Genomic DNA, 21646 nt, shown 5'->3' with positions numbered 1-21646 from the left:
TTTAAAAATTGTTGGTCTATCTGAAAGCTATAATCAAAAAAAAAAAAAAAAAGCACCTGAACATTGTCTTTCAAGAATTTACTAAAAAAAAAAACTGTCCTGATATTCAAGAACCAGAAAGTAAAATAGAAGTTGAAAGAATCCACTGATCACCTGAAAGAGATCCTACAATGAAAACTCCTATGAATATTATACCCAAATTCCAAAACTCCCAAGTCAAAGAAAAAATATTATAAGTATCCAGAAAGAAACAATATAGTATAGTAGAGCTGTACAGCTGGGATAATACAAGATTTAACAGCTTTGATACTAAAGGATCGGAGGGCATGGAATATGATAATTCTGGAGAGCAATGAAGCTAGGATTACAACCAAAAATCACCCAAGTATAATTCTTCAGGGGAAAAGGTGTACGTTTAATGAAAAAGAGGATTTTCAAGCATTCCTGATGAAAAAGACCATAGCTGAATAGAAAATTTAATATTCAAACAGAGGACTCAGCAGAAGCATAAAGAGATAATCAGGAAAGAGAAATCACAAGGGACTTAACAAGGTTTATCTGTTTACATTTTAAATAGGAGGAAGATATTTGTAACTCATAAAAACCTTCTCATTACTATGGTAGTTAGGAGTATATATACACAGAAGGCACAGGTGTGAGTTCAACATGAATAGATAATACCTAAAAAAGAAAAGAAAATCAAGGGATGAAAGAGGAATGTACTAGGAGAAAGAGAAAGAGAGAAGTAGAGTGGTGTAACTTATCTGCTATAAAAAAGGCAAGAAAAAGCTTTTATAATAGAGGGGAAAGAGGGGGATGGGAAGGGAAGTGAGTGAACCTTACTCTAATCAGAATTGGCTTAAAGAGGAAATAACACACACACTCAATATGGGTATAAAAATCTATTTTACCCTGCAGGAAAAGTAAGAGAGGGAGAGGATACTAGGAAGGGAAGAGGATATGAGAAGGGGGGGGGGGGTGATAGGAAAGAGGGCATTTTGGGGGAGAGGCATGTCAGAAGCAAAACACTTTAAAGGATAGACTAAATGGGGCAGGAGAAAAATACAGTTAGTAACAGTAATTATGAAAAGAATTTTGAAGCATGTTTCTTTGATGAAGGCACATTTCTCAAATATAAAGGAACCAAGTCAAATTTATAAGAAAAAATTAAGAGCTATTCCCCAATTGGTAAATGATAAAAAGATATAATCTATGCCCAAAGAATTATAAAATCATTCATATTCATATTTTTTTAAAGGAAAAGAACCTATATGTATAAAAATATTTATAACAATTCTTTTCTCAGGGCAAAGAAATGGAAATTGAAAGGATGCCCATCAATTGGGGAATGGCTGAATAAAATGTGGTATGGGATTATGAAGGAATATTATTATCTTATAAAAAATGTTGACCAGGACGCTATCAGAAAAAAAAAACTGAAAAACTTGCAAAGTCCTTCATGAACTCAACCAAAGTGAAATGTATTGTGTACACAGTACTAGCAATGTTGTGGGATGATCAGCTATGAATGACTTTTGTATTCTCAGTAATACACTGATCCAAGACTGCTATGAAGGACTTTTAAAGAAAAATGCTCCCCATATCCAGAGAAGGAACTGTGTCCGAAGAAAGACTGAAGCATACTTAAGAAAGAAACTTTCTTTTTTTTCTTGAGGATCTATATTTTCCTTGCAACATGACTTATGAAAATGTTTTGCATAATAGGCCTTCTCAATGGGGTGTGGGATGTGGGAAGGTGGGGATAGAATCTGGAACTCAAAATTTTAAACAAATGTAAAAAAATATTTCAACTGTAACTGAGGAAAATAAAAATATTTTTAAAAGAAAGAAATGATGAGCAGGATACTCTCAAAAAAACCTGAAAAGTCCTCCATGATCTCAAACGCAGTGAAACATCCTGTGTACATAGTAATAGCAATGTTGTGGGATGATCAGCTGTGAATGACTTTGCTATTCTCAGCAGTACAATGATCCAAGACTACTCTAAAGAACTTATGATGGAAGATGCTACCAATTTCCAGAGAAAGAACTGATTGTGATTGTGTCTGAATACAGATTGAAGTGTATATATATATATATATATATATATATATATATATATATATATATATATATATATATATATATATATATATATATATTTTTTTTTTTTTTTTGCTTTATTTTTCTTGAGGGTTGGGGTTAGGTTTTTTGGGGGGAGAGGGAGAGAAAAAAAATCTATGTTTTCTTTTGCAACATCATTATTATGGAAAGATTTCCTTCACCTTCATGTGCCTTCTCAATAGGGGTGAGCAGTGGGGAGGGAAAGAATTTGGAACTCAAAGTTTTAAAAATAAATATAAAAAAATGGTTTTACATGTAAATGGGGAAAATAAAAACATTAAATTTACAAAGTCATGTTTTCGATATCAAAGGGACTGCTTATGTCATATAAAGTTGTTTATGGAATTGTTAAGTATAAAAGCCCCGACTAATAACCAAGCAAATAAGCATCTATAAATTTCTTCTACAAACCATGCACCAAGTTTTGAGAATACAAGCACTCTCTTTGTGCCCTCTTCCTTCCCCAATACCCTCACTCATACTTTCCCTCTATGTTGTTTCTTCCCCACCTCTACCTCCCCACCAATTAGAACCATATAAATCAATCAAGTACTATATTAAGTGGTAGCTTGGCCACAACAGTAAAAACAAAGTTTAAAAGAGGTGAGGAATAGGGATAAGTTCTATTTTAAATGTATAGTTTGTGTTATGCTTGCTGCATGCATATCCCTAATTCATGCAATAACTAATTCAAAATTTCCAAGGATGCAAAAATTAGAAATTTAGAAAAGACCAGGATTTCATACACAAATAAATAAATCATCTGCATAAAGATGTTAACTGATAAAAGAAAGATTGATGTTATCTACAATCTAAATTATGCTTGGCAAATCATAGGCAAAACAGCTTTGAATGTTTCTATTAGCAGATAATACAGTGGGAAGAATTGCCTGAGACATAGACAGAATGTTCATCTCTTCCATAGTATTAAACAACACTTTCTGTTGCCGAAGAACTTCAAAGACTTTTTTTATGAATAATAATAAAGTCAATTCATTTCATAACAGAAATTTCTCCTGAAACATGTAGTTAGTGGATATAGATATATATATATATGAATAGAGTACTCCAAATAAATCAATACGAAGTCCACAAATTCATACTCTGATCCAGAAAATCAAACTACATTTCTGAAAAAAATATAGTTACAGAAAACAACCTTATGAAGTAATATTTTTATTTTTCTCAATTTTAAAACTACCAGACATGCAAATAAAATTGAAATAAATTCCTTTACAAGGAATCTTTGCTTTATTTTTAAAGATTATTCTATTAAATATATAAAAAATACTTGATATGGATAAATGATACATTTAGTTTTACTCATATGAACAAGAACAATTAACAAATTGGTCAGTCAGGAAGGCAACCAGCCCTTAGGAAGCATTTACTATGTATCAGCTTGTAAAGATACATGGAAGCAAACATTTGAACTTGATAATTTTATGTTTTCACTATGGATGAATATACAGTTGTTAGTTTGTTTTTTAAAAGCAAAATAAACTTTAATAATCTTTACAACATTGTATAAAACAAGGTTTTTTGCTAAATCTGTTACAAAGATAAAATATCGATTTGAATGTGGGTTGAAAAAAAGAATTCTTATTCTACCAGCTTTTCACTGATATATTTTCTAATTACACCATCTAGATTCCTGTTTCTCTCCCTCTCTCTCCCAGAGCTATCCCTTATTAAATTTTTTTAAATGAAAAAAAAAATCTCCATAAAACTAACCAAGGCATAAACCCTCCTTACATTATATTCATTTACGGGGGTCCTCAAACTACGGCCTGCGAGCCAGATTTGGCAGCTAAGGACGTTTTATCCCCCTCACCCAAGGCTATGAAATTTCTTTATTTAAAGGCCCACAAAACAAAGTTTTTGTTTTTACTATAGTCCGGCCCTCCAACAGTCTGAGGGACAGTGAACTGGCCCCCTATTAAAAAAGTTTGAGGACCCCTGCCGGGTCTAAACCATACTTCCCACCCTGCCTCCACACACACACCTTTCTCTGTGAAAAAGCAGTGAGAAGTTATCTTTTCATTTCTCCAACATTCAGCTTTTATTGTTGTAATCATTTTATGCTTTATTTTCCTGGCTTTGCTTGTTTCACTTTGCTCCAGTTCATGTTAAGTCTTTCCATGATTCTCTATAGTTATCATTTCTAATAATAAAATGACAGTCTAGTATATTCCACAGTTTGCTTAGTCATATCTCAATCGATATGTAACTATATTTTTCCTTTTGAGACCATAACAAATGAGACCATAAATATTCTGGTGTAAATGGAGTCTTTCTTTTTATAAATAATCCCCTTAGGATATATGTCTACCAATGAAATCTTTGGTCAGAGGGTATAGACATTTCAGTTACTTTATTTGCATAATTACAAACTACTTTCTAAAACAACTGAACCAATCAGAGTTCCATCAACAATGTATTGCTATCCAACATATAAAGGACTGCTTGCCATCTAGGGGAGGGGGTGGAGGGAGGGAGGGAAAAAAAATTGGAACAGAAACGAGTGTCAATATAAAGTAATTATTAAATAAAAATTAAAAAAAAAAAACAAAAAAAAAACAAAAAAAAAAAACAATGTATTGCTGTACCTGCCTCTCCAACATTAATTATTCCCATCTTTTGTCACCTTTGACAATTTGCTAGATGTTATGTAAATCTGTGCTCTTCTAACTTGCATTTTTTCTTATTATTTAATGAGATGAAACATAATTTCATATGAAATTTCTATTAATAGTTTGAGAATTGTCTCTATCCTTTGACTACTTTTCTATTGGGGAATGGCTTTTGGTCTCACATTTCTATTGTTTAACCAGATATATTCTGGGATAACAAAGTCCTATCAGAGACACATGATACAAAGACATTTCCCAGGCCACTACTTCTCTTAGATGCATTAATAATGACTATGAAGAAGCTTTTCAATTTCCAAAAACTGAGTGAACTACAATTACCAAGTTTGGTCCCTAAGGGATAATGAAAATTTACTTCTCTCCCTTTTTAATATTTCATATAATCATCAGATTCTGCTGATGTGTTGGTTAGTTCTACTGCTTTTTTTCTTTGTCTTTTTCTTTTTAATTGTTTTAAAGAATAGCCTGTTGGAACCAATCCTTACATTTTCATTGCTATAATTTTCATTGTCATATTTTATTGAGTTGGATTATTACTTTCCCAGGTCTTAATTTTTTTTTAATAATATTTTTTTCCAATCATATGTAAAAAGTTTTCAACATTCATTTTTATAAGATTTTGAGTTCCGGATTTTTCTCCCCTCTCCCTTTCTTCCAAGGCAGCAAACAATATAATACAGGTTACATATATGTATGTGAATCATGATAAACATATTTCTATGATAGTCCATAATATTCCCCTAAAAGCTACTTTGGCTGCATTCCATGGAGGTTTTAGTGTGTCGTCTCATATTCTCTTTGATGAAATTATTGTTTCTATAATTTGTTGCACCTTACTCATCCTATAGTATTAGAGTGAAGTCCTTATCACTTATCTTCAGCTGGAAATTGTTCTACTCTTATCTTTTTGTATATTTTGCCACTCTAGAATCCACTTGAGACTTGATTTAAACACTGAGACTAGACAGAGTTCAGGTAAATTCCTCTTTTCTATGCTATCTTGACTCTGCCTCACCTACTCCCCAGTTCTTAATTTTCAAAGAGTTATATGAACTTAAATCCCAGCTTCCTACTTACTCCTTATATGAATTGAGACAAGTACATTTGGATCTCAAATTATTCTTTTATAAAATAAGAATGAAAAATAATGTATCATTATTTCTGTTACCTATCTAAAAAGTATAATTTCATTCTCTAATTCTGATACATTTAGAAAAACTCAGGAGAAAAGACTGTAACCAGTTTTTGTTTCTTTCACACAGTAGGAAGAAGAAATTAAACATCATGCAAAACTATATAAAACTAGCAAAGTTAACCATAAAGATCTTGGAAAATACAATTAAAAAACCCTTTCACATTTGGATGTATTAATGATTTCATCAGTGTGGACACTTTCTACCACTGCCGCAAAACCAGAGTGCAATTCAACATTCATTAAACATATATGAAAAGAACTTCACGAAAGCCATTGTGCCAGAAGTTGGGAAATCAAAGGCAAAAATAAAGAGTCTTTGACCTCAAAGAAATGATTCGACTAACTAGAGTGGTACACGGATTTAAGAAAAAGAGAACAGATTCAATTCAACGAACATTTATCCAGCACCTATCAAATGAAAAATTAACTATTAGATAACAGGGAGATAGACAAAAAAAGGTTAGTCTCTCCCCTCAAGGAACTCAGTAATGATATGATAAATATAGCAGACATGGAAACATTTGAATTTCTCATTATAAAAGAGCTTACTAACAACTGGAGTGCTCAATCCATAGGTCTAATGACCTATGATTTAAATGAAATTCCATTCAACGTGCAGTTATTAAGTAGTAGGCAATTTGCTAAGTTATGAGGATATCAAAACAAAAAAACAAAAGAAAACAAAAATAAAAAACAAGTCTCTGCCCTCAAGGACCTTATAATCTACAGAAGGAAAACAACACATACACAAATATATGCAGAAAATATAAACAAAACAAATAAAAAGTAATTTCAGGAAATGAAGGAACACGAGTACTATCAACCTAGAGAATCAGGAAAAACTTCTTGTATGAAGATGAGAGAAATTTCAGAGGAAGCTAAGAATTCTAAGAAGCAAGTGAGAACATTATAAGCATGTGTAGACAAAGAGGTAGGATGCATGAGATTAAATGTATATGATAAAGAATAAGCAAGCCCTTTAACTGGAACAAAGAATATGAAAAATATTTAGTAAAGAATAATGTGTAATCAGTATAGAAAAATAGGCTAGAACTGCATTGTAAAGGGCTTTACATGCCAAACGAAATATACATTTTATCTTTGTGTCAACAGAGAGCCACCAAAGCCACCAAAGGGATGAGAATAACACAGTTACTGTATACTATCAATTTGGTAACTGTATGGAAGAAGGATCAGAGACAAGAGAAACTGGATTCTGAAAAACCAAAAAGAAAACTATTGCATTATACCACGCAAGAAGTTTTAAGGCCTCAATTAGAGTAGTGGCTATGTGAGAAGAAAAATGGTGATGGATTTAATAATGTGGAATAGAATGTTGAAAACTCAATAATTGATTGGATATGGGAAGTGAGAGTGAAGAGTAAAGAATGACTCTCCTAAATGGCAAATGAAAGATTGAAGAATGGTAGTAACACAAAAATAGGGAAGTTAGGATTGGGTATGGAAAAAAAAAATGTATGGGTTGAAGGGAAAGGATAATGAATTCTATTTTGGAGATCCTGTGAATTTGAAATATCTACAGGGGAGCCAGCTGGTAATGTCCAGCAAGCAGACTGAAAAGTTGGACTGAAGTTTAGGAGAAAGACTTAAGCATATACATATATATATATGTAGCAAGAAAGGAATCAGGAGAAAAAAGTATAAAGATGAATAAGAAAGGTAACTTGGACAATCTCTGAACAGTATAAGATATTTGCCTTGGTAAGAAAAAGCCACATGATGCTCAAAAACTTAATCAAAGAATTAAGGGCTAGATGAAAATCTTGTAGAATGAGGGAAATAAGAAACTTTATGACATTAAGTAGAAATGCAAGTAAAGTAGGAATAAAAACTCATAACAGCCTACGTAAAGGAGGCATTTGAGAGAGAGAGAGTGCTTGAGGAGAGAGGTTTGGAATAGCCATTTTGGGAAATATAATAAGGGGAAAATTAAAGGACTGCTTGTGTGGTAATGACTAGTTGAAATTAGATAAGGAATTGATAGTAGACCTAATCAGTACAGTTGCATGATTTTTTTTCTAGGAGCATTTAGCAGCATAAGAGTAGGTTGGCAGAATACAAGATAGAAGATTAGCTATGGTGAAACAAGAAGGGAAATGATTAAAAGGCAGAGGGCAGTGTAAAGGGTAGTATGGAGGAGAACAAGTTTATACTATGGTTAAAACTATGAAGACACACAAAGGCCAAAAAAAAAAAAAAATTATAAGATGGAATAAAACAGAGGAATAGAAATACTGAAGCTCTAAGTGTGAGATTATATATAGGAACAATACAGAATATATGAAATATGGTTTATGACCAGAAAGGGGCATTTCAGAATTCAACATGAGGATGTTCACATTCACCCTCACCCAAACTGCTATCCAGTAGCACAATGTCATCTTATTTTTGTGGTCAATGGACTAGGTTTATTTCTTCCCAACAGGGACGATTTATAAATTCTCATTCTTGTTATATATAAATGAACCACACCTCCTTTTCAAGTCTTATAAATCCACAATGATGTTTTTTATATGAGTACTTCCATATATCATTGGTAACATGCTGCAACCTATGAAAATCAAACATGCAGCTTTCCATTTCTTGCATGAAAGACTGGATCTGGAATAAAGAATACCTAAATTCAAAGCCTGCCTCAGACAATAGTTGCATAATTCACAGTCAAATGTATCCATGCACATAATTTCTTCAACTTAGCTTGACTTATATGTAAAAGTGTGAAAATAATAGAGAGAAACAGAAAAATATCTCATAGAATTATTTAAAGAATCCAATGAAATAATCATATAAATATTAGTCTATTATTATTCCTTTTGGGTCACCTGAAATTGTTTTCTCTCATACTATGATTTCTATGATAGAGTCATGTAACATCATTAGAACACTGTTATTTTTTTAAAATGGGCTTTTGCACTAAGGAGCTGTTAAGGATAATTACTGCAATTTCTCAACTTCAACAAATTCCAATTTCTCTGTCCTATTCATTTTCATACTCTCAAGAATACAGAATGGTTATATGTAGAAAGTTACTATTACTACTACCTCTCAAGGAAAAAGGAAAAAAAGAACAGAAGACCATAGAATAGAAAAATAGAAAGTGAAAAAAAATGGGGTCTTCTCATTAAGAAATGACATATGAGGAATTCAGAGAAATATGAAGATTTTGTGGACAGCTGCAGAGCCAAACCATAACATACAAAGTAAATGAAAAGAACACTAAAAGACTAAACTCTGAACTGAAAAGCAAATGATGATTTACAGAACAGATAATGAAATATATATGAGAACAGAACTGTAATACACTGTGTCACTTCATTTGTTATTTTTGCCAGGATAGAGTAAGGGAAATAAATTTCAAAATCACAGATGTAAAAGATATCAATAAAGACATTTTTAAAAAAAGAAAGAGGGCACTATGGTAGCATATAGCAGAGACCAGCTCTTAAAAGAGCTTGGTTTCCCTTATCAAAAGGGTAAAATGAATGGAAGCAATAAATGAACAGAATGAGAAAGAGTGATAGAACTGGGCTGGATACAACTGAAAAGGTTGGCTAAATAAAAATGTCCTTCCATAAAATATGACTGTACTGCCTTTCTGGTTTAACCAAGGGAAGAAAAGATTAACCAGATTTGTAATGTTTCACAGGTTCAATTCAACCCTCAGTTTTCAGTGGTAAGGAAGCTATCAATTCTAAGAAAAGCCCTAAGAGAATATCTGAACTAAGGATTCAAGCCAAACATCTTGGGTACCCAGGAATAAAATATCATAAACAAACAAGCAAACAAAAAAACCATCCACAAACCTTATTTTCAAAAAGTATAAGCAGTGCAAAGTTGAAAGAATAGAGATTTTATTACTGAAAAGGCACTAGGCAGCGACTCTGGAGAATGAGAAAAATTTAACAGATAGTCTCAACGATTGTTTCCACCACTGAATCCTAAAACCTAAATCAAAGAAACTTTGAATATACTTTTATCACAATCCCTCATTTGCAAACCCATTAAACTCTGCCTTATATTCTGGATCTCCCCCGTTCTCCTCCACCACCACCCCCAGTAAATCATAAGCTCCTTGAGGTCTAGAACTGTTATTTTTCATCCTCATAATCTTTACTGAATACCTTGTACATTGTAGCCTACCTCAATAAATGTTTCTTCAATTGATAACAGGATCAAAAGACACAGAAATGCAAGGAAGTTTATATATGATCCAGTTCAACCCCTCATTTTACAGATTAAAAAAAAAAAGACACATGGGGGCGCTAGATGGGGCACTGGATAGAGCACCAGCCCTGTATTCAGAAGCACCTAAATTCAAATCTGGCTTCAGACACTTAACACTTCCTACCTGGGACAAGTCACTGACCCTGGGCAAGTCACTTAACCCCAACTGCCTCAGGGGGAAAAAAAATCCAGAAACATGACTTTCAGAAAATCACACAGGCAGAACATGGGGCTATAGTATATCATCTTTGGGTCAGTTGTGAACATTTAGAACTAAAAATAATAACAAGCTATTTATTTTGAAGGCTATGTACTGCCAATTAATTTTTTTAAAAGTCTTTAAAAATCTACTCTTTCACAAAGAATGATTCTGCTGTTCTTACTGATTTTCTAGTGGTTTAGGCACATAGGACCTGAGATCCAAATATACCCAATTATTTACTTATATAGATAGTGGAGATAAAATGATTAATACTAATTATATATAAGATAAAAATAATTAATACTAATTAATACTTTATCTAGATACTTTATAATACTAATTATACATAAGATAAAAAATGGTAGTCCTCAGCATTTTAGCAGGAATATTTAAATCAATTCTAATAATAATCCACCAATTATAAAAAGTTATGCCCTAATCAAATCAGCAGTGTCAGAATTTTGGCTTCTAGTGTGACTTTCCTTTAATTGCTTATTTGCTAGGGACAACCACTGTCCTTTCTGAGTCAGTTTCCTCTCCTTTGATTATCTAATGTTCCTTCCAATTTTGATATTCTGTAATTCTATAGTGAACATGTGGTTTTTATTAAATTATTAAAATTTTCAACAAAAACTAACCTTTCAATGCATTTATTATTTCAATGCATGTCTTTAATCCTCAGATTTTTTTTTAAAGGACAACTACCATTAATGGAACAATGAAAACATCAGTATCTACTTAATTGTGTACCAATGTACCCTTACATTTTAATAGTACCTAGGAATAGTAGTAGTATTTAGCAAACCTCACAAATTGGATCATTAATAGTGAGAATTTTTGAATCATATCAATGTGTACAATAAAAAAAAATCCTATCAATGAAAAAGAATGTTGAGAAGAAATACATTTTACCTGACATTACATAAACATAACCCAAAGTATGAGACTAGGATAAGTCCTGGCATTTTTCTGGGCTTAAAATGAACTGCTAAGACTATTGTCTTTCAAATTCATCCTAGCTTTTAGGCTATCAATTAGAAATTTTAATGCATAAACAGTGCTGCCCCTCTCCCATCCTTAAGGAAAATTTTTAAAACTCAGAATTGCTTATGAGTGCTTTGGTAAGTTCATCAACAATGTGGCGAATCTCAAAATAATTCATTTTTTTACTTCTTAGTTTCAAAAATTCAAAACGATTTTATTTCGCAAGACCACAAAGTGAAGACATATTTGTTTTCTGATGGACAATATTTCCCTTTTCTTAATTAGAAACCTCTAACAAGTATTTCTAGTTCAACAATTTCTTAAGTATCTGCTCTATGACTAGCATTGAGTTAGACCAGGGAAATAACAGACCAATGAAGCTTTCAAAGAGCTGATTACATTCTACTAAAATGGATATATGTGGAGCTTCTTACTTTTAATTATTTCTTCCTCTCCTCAAACTTTAAAGCCAAGACTGATAAAATATTTAAAGTAAGAAGTTATCTAATACAACTTACAGTCCAACCTGCTTACAGAGAACACTCCATCAGTGACACTGCTCTCTCTTGGTTCTCCTACGTGTCTGCTTGACTACTACTTCTCTTCAGGCTCCCTTTGATAACATGCAAACATCCACACACTTACACCTGTAAGGTAGTTGCCATTGTTATCCTCATTCTACACATAAGGAAACTGAAGTTTCTAAGACTTACCCAGGGGTCACACAACTAGTAAATGTTGGATAGTATTAAAACTGTTTTTCTTGGCACTAAATTCAGTGTACCAAGTATCCAATGTGGCCCAAAACATCTCAAATTCAGCATATATAATATTGGATATAATACTGAATGCTCCCCTCTTCTGAACTTCCCTATTTCTGTCAAAGATGCCACTGTACTTCAGGTCTCCCAGATCTATCTATAACATCAACATTATCCTGGAATCCTCACTCTGTCATCTTACAGTTGCTATTTCTTGCCAATTCTAGCTTTACCATATCTCTCTGATCCCTTCTTTCTACTTCCACAAGCACCTCTCATCTGTTCTAGACTACTCCAATAGCCTCTTATCCTGCCTTAAGCCTAAGATACACTCAGGTGTATCTGACAGCTTTTGCTAGAATAGTTTTCCTTAAGTACAAATCTAACAAAATGACTCCCCTACTCAATCAACTCTGGTGGATTCCTACTCCCTCTAAAATAAATATCTTTAGTAGAGAAGTTGAGAAGTTTATAAAGTCCCACATAAACTGACCCCAACATATCTTTCCACTTTCACAAAGATGTTACTCTCTCCTATTATCTGTTATCTTATCAAACCATCCTTGCTGTTTGGTACACGAGGCACACCATCATCTCCAGGCTTTGTTCTTACTTACCTTTGCTTCGGAGTCCAATCCTTTCTATAAGGTACTTTTATCAAGGAAAACCTTTTTTTGATTCTAACTGGTAATGCTTTTCTCCCCAAATACTTTTTATTTTTACTTAATTCATTTTATGATGTACAAAGATAACTCTATATATTTGTTTTTTGGCTGTTAAAAGGTAATAAACTTCTTGGGATTAGGGATTGTTTCATTGTTTGCACTTACATTTCCAGAGTCTAACACAGATTCTGGCACATGGCAGGCACAATAAATATTAATTATTTATTGACTGTTTGAATATTTATTTGAGTACCTACATCACCTGTAATACAAAAACCTTATAAAAAGGTCATTTAACAAATATTTGTTTGATGCTTATAAATACATATGAAAGAACTCTTTTCATTTTCTTGAAATATATTGTTCCTGACATCTAGGGAACGGGGTGGGGGGAAGAAAGGGAAAATTTGGAATACAAGGCTATGCAAGGGTCAATGTTGAAAAATTCTCCATGCATATGTTTTGAAAATAAAGTTTTAATAAAAAAAAACAAATATAGTTTCAAATCTTTTTCAATATTTCTCATTACCATACATGATAACAATGTTATTCAATTTCACATGAAATAAAACTTTTTTTTCCTACTCTGCCTTTTTTATTATTTCACTACATATGTGTATTTTGGATGAATTTGAGAACACTTCAACAAAATCCTTTTTCAGGACCTCTCTTCTTAATTCAATTTCAATCCTACAACATTTATGTGCCTAGATGGTATTAAGCCTCGAGTCAAGAAAACTCATCTTCTCAAATTCAAACCCAGCCTCAGATGCTTGCTAGTTAGGCAAATCACTTAACGTTTTTTACCTCAGTTTCCTCATCTGTGAAATGAGCTGGAGAAAGAAATAACAAATCACTCCAAGTATCTTTGCTAAGAAAGTAAGTTCATCTATGCTCAAAAAGTTATCAAACTGTGCATACCCTTTGATCCAGCAGTGTTTCTACTGGGCTTATACCCCAAAGAGATACTAAAGAAGGGAAAAGGACCTGTATGTGCCAAAATGTTTGTGGCAGCCCTGTTTGTAGTGGCTAGAAGCTGGAAAATGAATGGATGCCCATCAATTGGAGAATGGTTGAGTAAATTGTGGTATATGAATGTTATGGAATATTATTGTTCTGTAAGGAATGGCCAGCAGGATGAATACAGAGAGGACTGGCGAGACTTACATGAACTGATACTAAGTGAAATGAGCAGAACCAGGAGATCATTATATACCTCAACAATGATACTGTTTGAGGATGTATTCTGATGGAAGTGGATCTCTTCGATAAAGAGAGCTAATTCAGTTTCAATTGATCAAAGATGGACAGAAGCAGCTACACCCAAAGAAAGAACACTGGGAAATGAATATAAACTGCTTGCATTTTTGTTTTTCTTTCCAGGTTATTTATACCTTCTGAATTCAATTCTCCCTGTGCAACAAGAAAACTGTTTGGTTCTGCACACATATATTGTATCTAGGATATACTGTAACCTATTCAACATGTAAAGGACTGCTTGCCATCTGGGGGAGGAGGTGGAGGGAGGTAGGGGAAAAATCAGAACAGAAGTGAATGTAAGGGATAATGCTGTAAAAAATTACCCTGGCATGGGTTCTATCAATAAAAAATTATTTAAAAAAAAAAAAGAAAGTAAGTTCATAAAGAGTCAGATCCAACTGAAATAATTGAACAACAGCAACACTTTGTGCTAAATACTTGGAGTATAAAGCTTGTAAAAGTTAAGTCAGTGTCTTAAAGTCTCATATGTTAGTGGAGAGTTGGGATTTGGAAAGAAAGCATGACATGACATAAACCTGAATAAATAAAATACGCGAAGACTGTCACAGGGGTAAAGGAGAACTAGAAGTGCTGAGAAATTTAAGGGAGTAAAAATAACTATCAACTAGGGGAATGGGCAATCAGAGAAGACTTTGTGAGGACATGGTACCTGAGAGACTTTAAAAAATTTTGAAGAGAGAGAGATGGGGATGAGGAGAAATCTATTCTAAGCAAGCACTTTTTTTAAAAATTTGTCAAAATTTTTTTTTTGCATTTGTATTATTTTATTTTTCCAAATACATGTAAAGATATTTTTTCAACATTCATTTTTGAAAGACTTTGTATTCCAATTTTTCCTCCTCCCTCCCTTACCTCACTCCTCTCCAAGATAATAACCAATCTGATATAGATTAAATATTTGCAATTCTTTTAAACGCATCTCCATATTTATCATGTTGTTCAAGAAAAATCAGACCAAAATGGGGGGAAAAAATGAGAAGAAAAAAACAAACAAACAAAAAGGTGAAAATACTATTAGGCAGGCATTCAATATGGCTTTGTCATGAATCCCTTTGGTAGTTTAATAACATCTATAGACTTCTAAGAATAATGTTTAATTTTGTTGATTTTTTAAACTTGTAATTGAAAGAAATGCTAAAGATTGGTTGGAGACTGGAAAAATTAAAGATTTTTCCCATGCAAGTTCACAGATTCTCTGAATTGTGAATCCCAATTTATGAATCCCTGATTCCAAGAATGGGAAATGAAATAAAGTAGCAGAAGCAGAGAGAGATGGAAAATAATATGAAGAAGAGGAATGATAGCATCCAGACAATAGTTTTTAGGTGTGCTAGAATTACTGAATTGTGCTGAGCCATACTGTGAGAATTATGGTTTTACCCTATCATGAAGCCATTTTGGGCTGCTAAACTAGTGTTACCAAGAGACTCCAGAAACCTGGGAATTTTTCTGTATATTCTCTACATTTTCAGAGAAGCACGAATCTTTGCATATCAGTGTTGTCCAAAAAAAACTGTGAAACTGATGAAACTATAAAAACTTCCTACTTGGCCTTCCTATCTTCTCAATCCCCTCTCTAATCCATTCTTCATAAGCCTACCCAAAAGTCTTCCTAATTAATTCTCTGTTTTAATGAAAAACCCTTCAGAGTCTCCCATTGCCTTTGAATAAAGTAAAAATAATCTCCAGATCCAGGCCCAACAGATCCTGACTCCAATTAATCTTTTCAGTCTTGTCTCTTAGCTCCTCCTTACCATACTTTTTACATACATTTTAGGTAAAGTCAACTACTTGGAATTATCTAATTTTGTACTGTCCTTTATCTTTGAGCCTTGCTTAAATTCTTCATAGAGAATTCCCCTATACTACTTTTAAATCTATTCCTTAAAAGCTCAAGTCAGGTGCTTCTTCCTTCATGAAGCTTTGCTAATCACCCTCCTACCTCCTCCCATCTTCTTGAAATAATGCTTTCTCTTCAAAACACCAGTTTCTCAAATGTGATCCAGCCTAGTACACAGTAGCTTTTCTTGAAAAAAAAGTTTGCTAAATTAATATTTCTTTACAGAAAACAGGCAAGCAGCTTACATAATAATTTTTAAAGTCAGTCTGTCAACTAACACTCAGTAAATACTATGTATCAGGTACTGTCCTAAGCTCTGGGGATACAAAGAAAGAAAAAAACAAGCCCCTGCTCTCAAGAAAATAGTTCTATTATTTAGACAGTTCTCCAAATGCCTTATTTTTTTAAAGTGTAAATTTAAAGAGAAATCATGCTTCTACTAATAGGAATATATCCCCAAGATAAGAAGAAAGCCCTCACATATCTCAAAATATTCATGGTAGTATTTTTTTTTGTAGAGTCAAAGGCCAGTAATCAAAGCACATACTTATCACTGCATGACTGCATGGAATATTCTCTACATTCAGAGATGATGAATATGAAGAATACAAAGAAGTACAGAAAGCCTTAAATAAACTGATCCAGAATGAAGTAAGCAGTGACAAGAAAACAATATACAACAATGACTAAAACAATTTAAATGGAAAGAACAACCACCAAACAACCAAAAGTAAATGTTGCAAAATTACAAAGAACAAACACAAATATAGAAAAGAGATACAAAAATAGTTCTCTAAGTATGGAACATTATGTATTTTTTTCCTACTCTTTCAACTTGTTAATCAGTATTGCTAATTTTTTTCCTTTTTTTCTCTTTAAAAAACATAATTTGTTACATAGAAAAAAAGCATTTATTAGTGTAGACTCTAGGTCAGTCACTATACTTTACAACATTATCTTATTTGATTCTCACAACTCTGGGAAGAAAGTGCTATTATTATCTCCATTTTACAGCTTAGGAAATTCAAGCAATCAGTAAGTGACTTGCCCAGAGTCAAAGAGCTAGTAAGTTTCTGAGGTCCAATTTAAACTCCAGTCTTTCTAACTCCAGGTTCAGTCCTGTAACCACTGTGCTACTGAAAGGGGAAGGAGAGGAATACTAGGAGAAATTTAGATGTAAATAAAAAAAAGACATAAATACTAAAAAAAAATTTTTTTTACAAGGAATGATGATGAAAATAACTCTTGATGGTTATGGAAGTTAAGCCATAATATTATAATTATGTTCTTCAACAGTATTTAAAGATTGTAAGCATATTTATCAAAAGCCAATTAACAATGTTAGGACAAGCAATTTTCAGGAGTGATTAATAGCAGATCTCCAACTAACAAAAAATGAGGAAGGACTCATTATAAGTAGGCAGTCCTAGTCTGATCTGAGCAGTTAGTATTCAAGCAAGACAAATAAGCAAAATTATTCTGGGTGATCCTGTTATAAGACAAAATCCAGATCTCCCTGTGGTTACATAGGTTAATTCTCCAATAAATTGAGACTTCAAGTAACATAATTACATTCTGTTTTATGGCATCTGTAAACCAAAGATAAGAAGGAAATAAATCAAAATACCAACCAGCATTAAAAATGTTTAGTTTCTGCAGCCTATTTTTTTTGCTAAAATAATACTAACTAGGTAGCACTAACAAGTTGTTTCCCCTAAGTGTACTGTAACCAAGAATTCCAACTTTGTACACTAAAGCGAGTTAATCTACATGTTAAATTTCTCATTTTCCAAATCTGGATATTCACCCTCAAGCAAGCAATAACTTTAAAAAGAAAATTTTTATATTTCCTTTTTTGTTACCCAATTTAACCCATGTTCCTCTACTATTTTGAGATAAGGGAATATCAGCTAGGTGAGTCTGATAACCAGAGGGGAAAGAGTCATAATATCAAGATTTCCAAATTGAGGTATCTGTTACATTGCAACATTTGTCATCCTAATCTTAACCATCTTCCCTCTATTTTCCACTTCCTCTACATGGGCTTCCTAAAGCCATTTTAAAGCTGGCACTATAGAACTGAAAACCAACATTCAGACTTTCAAAATAAGGTTGTTTTTATTTTTGAGAGGATGTTTTTGGTAGCAACAACTTAAGAGTTCACAGTACCAGAAAAAACTGGCCAGAATGAAATCCTAAAAAGAAACATCTGTTCATTATATGGCACCAAGCAATTTGAGAAGTCCAATCATATCTATCTATCTATCTATCTATCTATCTATCTATCTATATATCAGCATTCTTCCCTACTGCTAATTGGAAAAAATGGTTATTTCTTTTGACCAATAAGCAAGATTATTTGCATAACAATGTACAGGAATTCACTCATTGTTAAGGCAGCTCCTAGAACTAAGGTATCATCATAGTAGATACTGTATTATTCCTTGTAGATGGTTCCCTTACTCATGGCTTATATAGATAGATTAATCAAATTTATCTATACAGTGCCCACAATTGTTAGTGTTAGGAGGACTAAAGTATAGGACGGCACCAGCATAATGAACAAGAGAGTAATCAGAATATTCTGGAGGAATTATAAGAGATATTGAGCCAATTCTCCTATTCCCAAATTTATACACAAAATATATACATTTTTGTACATATTGTATATAGAGATGAAACTGTATGTACCTATGAAATTACATTATATTTTATATCTCTACAATACATACAGGTATGCTTTAAGTCTGGGACAGTAGAGTTTTATATTTGAAATCAAGAGGATCTAGGTTCCAATGCTAGTTCAAGTTATATGTATGACTGTGGGTAAGTTACAACCTTATTATATCATGCAATCAACCAATGCATGCCATAAAATGTAACTTGCTTTCAAAAAAATATCAGAATGTACAAAGTTAGAATTAAAATGAATACCATGAGAATTATATAAATGATGTTGAATGACAATTTGATAAATTAAATATACTGTACTAAATAACCATTTTCTGAAACTCCTCTCAAAGCATTATCAATATAATGGAATTGTGTGAAAAATTTTAAAAACAATATAACAGTTACTATTTTGAACTGATGCAACTTGGTTACTTAATATTACTTAAGATATATTGCATATCTAACTAAGCATATAATGACCCATATGTAACATGCTTAATTATATCAGTACTCCAAAGTTTTAAACTAAAGAAGTTTAAAAATTACAAATGAATTTCAACAAAGTTTCTCTCACTAAACCTGTACTTTTCACTCAAGCATCTAACTAATTTAAGATTCTAATTTTCCTTTAGACAGACATCAGTCTCTATGCCCTAGAAGAAAAAAATGTGATGACTTCAAAAGTTTGTGGCAAAATCAAAATGCTTTCCAACTTGCTTAGCCAAGTAACAGAAAAATGGACATTTCCTAGGGATTCTAAAATGTTTTAAAGAAATGAAGCTAGTAATGTCAAACTAAAATATGAGTGGGAGGCAAAAATGTTAATCTATATTAAACAGATTAACATTAACATTATCTAGAATAACTAGATTTAACTAGCAAGAAGTTGTAGGTGATGAGATTCTTCTACTATTCTCTATTCTATGCACCTGGAATAAACACTCCACTTTACAACCTCTGCTGTGATTTCCCACAAGCCTCTATTGATGAAAGAATGTGGAGAATATCCAGAAAGAAAATATTCCACATGCAGGCACTTCCTGGGCTAGGCCTAGTTCTACCCCACGAACACAGTATGACAACTTCTGCATCTTCTATCTTCTCTGCTCAGCTAATGGGAATACATCTGGCAGGAAGAATCCAGGAAACAGGACGGAAGGAGAAACCAGGAAATAAAAAAGGAAGATTCAAAGGGAACAGAGAAAGTCGCTTCTCTCTAAAGTCTCACTTTTCTTTTTCTTTTTTTAAAACCGGGAGATGCTCTGGATAATGTGTAAGGTCGTTTCCAGCTCTAAGATTCTAAGTCACTTCAGGGCCTCAGCCGCTCACCTTTAAAATGAGGGATCTAGACCAGGTGCCCTTTACGATCTCTTGGAGCCTTAAATACTAAGATTCCATTAATAATAAAAGGCCAAAGGACACCTAGCAATAAGGAGGCGGATAAAGAACGAGGAATAGGAAAGGAGGGGGGCGGGGCTGAATTGCTGACAAGGGGACGCAAAAGAAAAGTGAAAAGTCGAGGTGAACGGTTCAGTTGTGAGAAGGAAGAATGGCGAAGTATCTGAGGACTTTACACGGAGAGAATGACACAGTGAGGACTGACATAAAAGAGTGTGTCCCAGAAGGGATGGACGATGTTGAAGGATCGGGCCGGAGGGGTGCGGCGTGGGGGACGGGGTGAAGGAGAGGAGGCGAGAAGGAATAAACCAGGAGGGTCCTGAAGGAGAGAAGCTGGGGGGAGGGGAAAGCTGATGGATGTCCTGTAAAGGTGAGGGTGGGGGAGGGCAGAAAGGGACAGAGTGCGCTCGGGGGAGGGCGGTGCTGCTGCGCCTCGGGGAGTGTAGCCCAGGGAGAGGGACCCGGAAGCAAGGGACCGAAGGGTAGGGGGTATGAAGGGGTGACGTGAGGGCGCGGGTCCCAGGAGGAGGAGGAGGAGGAGGAAGGGGGCCGTGCCCCGAAGAACCGCGGGGCGGGCGGTGTGGGCGAGGTCAGAGGAAGCCGTGAGGACGGACGGGCGGGCAGCGGCTCACCGAGCGCCACCTGGCAGGCTCTGCGTAGCTGGGAGTGCTGGGGCCGCTTCGCCTCCTTGTCGGCCAGGATCTTCTCCAGAGCTCGGGACACGAACATGCTCTTGGTCTGGCTCTCCTGCATGGCCGGGGTCTGGGAGGGGCTCCGCCGGCTGAGGAACGAAGCAGGAAAGGGATCCCAGGGCTCCGGGGCGGGTACAGGCTGCCACCGTCGCCGCCGCCGCCCCCCGTCAGGAAGCGACACCGCGGCCCCACGGCGCCGCCATGTTGGGTCCTATCACGTGACGACGACGCATCCTCCACCCCCTCCCCTCGCTCCGGTCCCTCCGCCCCTTAGGCACCCACCCACTCCCAGCCCCGCCTCCCCCGTGACCGGAGTAGGGAAGAGGGTCACTGCTTTTTAAATCTCGGAGGACACCTAATGATCTTTTAGTCCAGCTGTCCCTCAACCCGGATTGGACCTTGAAAGCCCTCTGGTCCAATCCGGTCGTCATTTTACAGATGTGAGATTAAGTGACGTGTCCAAGGACATAGAGGTCATAAGTTCATAGGTTTAGACCTGGAAGGGACCTCAAAAGCCCATATAGTTGAGTCAAGTCAAATCAAAGGGAAGGTAACCCCAGCTTTCAAAGGAGCAACCCAAACGTCACTTAAAAGAAGCTTTAAAGGGAGGGAGCGGGAAAGAGGAAGTACTTGAACTGGGACGTTCACCAATTTTATTTAGATTGTCAGTTTTATTAATATATAATTAATATAATAATATATAATATTATAATATAATAAAATGAGGGAAAAACAACAGAATGGTTAGGTCACAAGTCATAGGGTCACAGATTTAGAACTGAAAGAGATCATATAGGCCATCTAAATCCAGTTTCTGAAACTGAAGCTTAAAGATGAATTGACTTATCCAGAGTCACTCAGCTATTTACCTAGGAAGGATTTGAATTCGGATTTTTCTGCACAATAGGATAGAGCCAGGATTCAAATTTAAGTGC

At 34.5% G+C, this 21646-nt stretch overlaps 1 protein-coding gene across 1 annotated transcript in view; it reads right to left on the bottom strand.

Moving 5' to 3' along the window:
- ARFGEF2 (ADP ribosylation factor guanine nucleotide exchange factor 2) overlaps window positions 1–21026 on the bottom strand; it is a 108261-nt gene extending 87235 nt beyond the window's left edge. The window contains exon 1 of the mRNA XM_051976533.1: window positions 20652–21026. Within this exon, the coding sequence (XP_051832493.1) occupies window positions 20652–20772 (121 nt within the window). The 5' untranslated portion in view covers window positions 20773–21026. The remainder of the gene's footprint in view (window positions 1–20651) is intronic.
- Window positions 21027–21646: the final 620 nt, after the last annotated feature.

Source organism: Antechinus flavipes, chromosome 2 (assembly GCF_016432865.1).
Source record: "Antechinus flavipes isolate AdamAnt ecotype Samford, QLD, Australia chromosome 2, AdamAnt_v2, whole genome shotgun sequence".
NCBI lineage: Eukaryota > Metazoa > Chordata > Mammalia > Dasyuromorphia > Dasyuridae > Antechinus > Antechinus flavipes.
The sequence above is the reverse complement of the archived record's forward strand: the minus strand, read 5'-3'. Positions and strand labels throughout refer to the sequence as shown.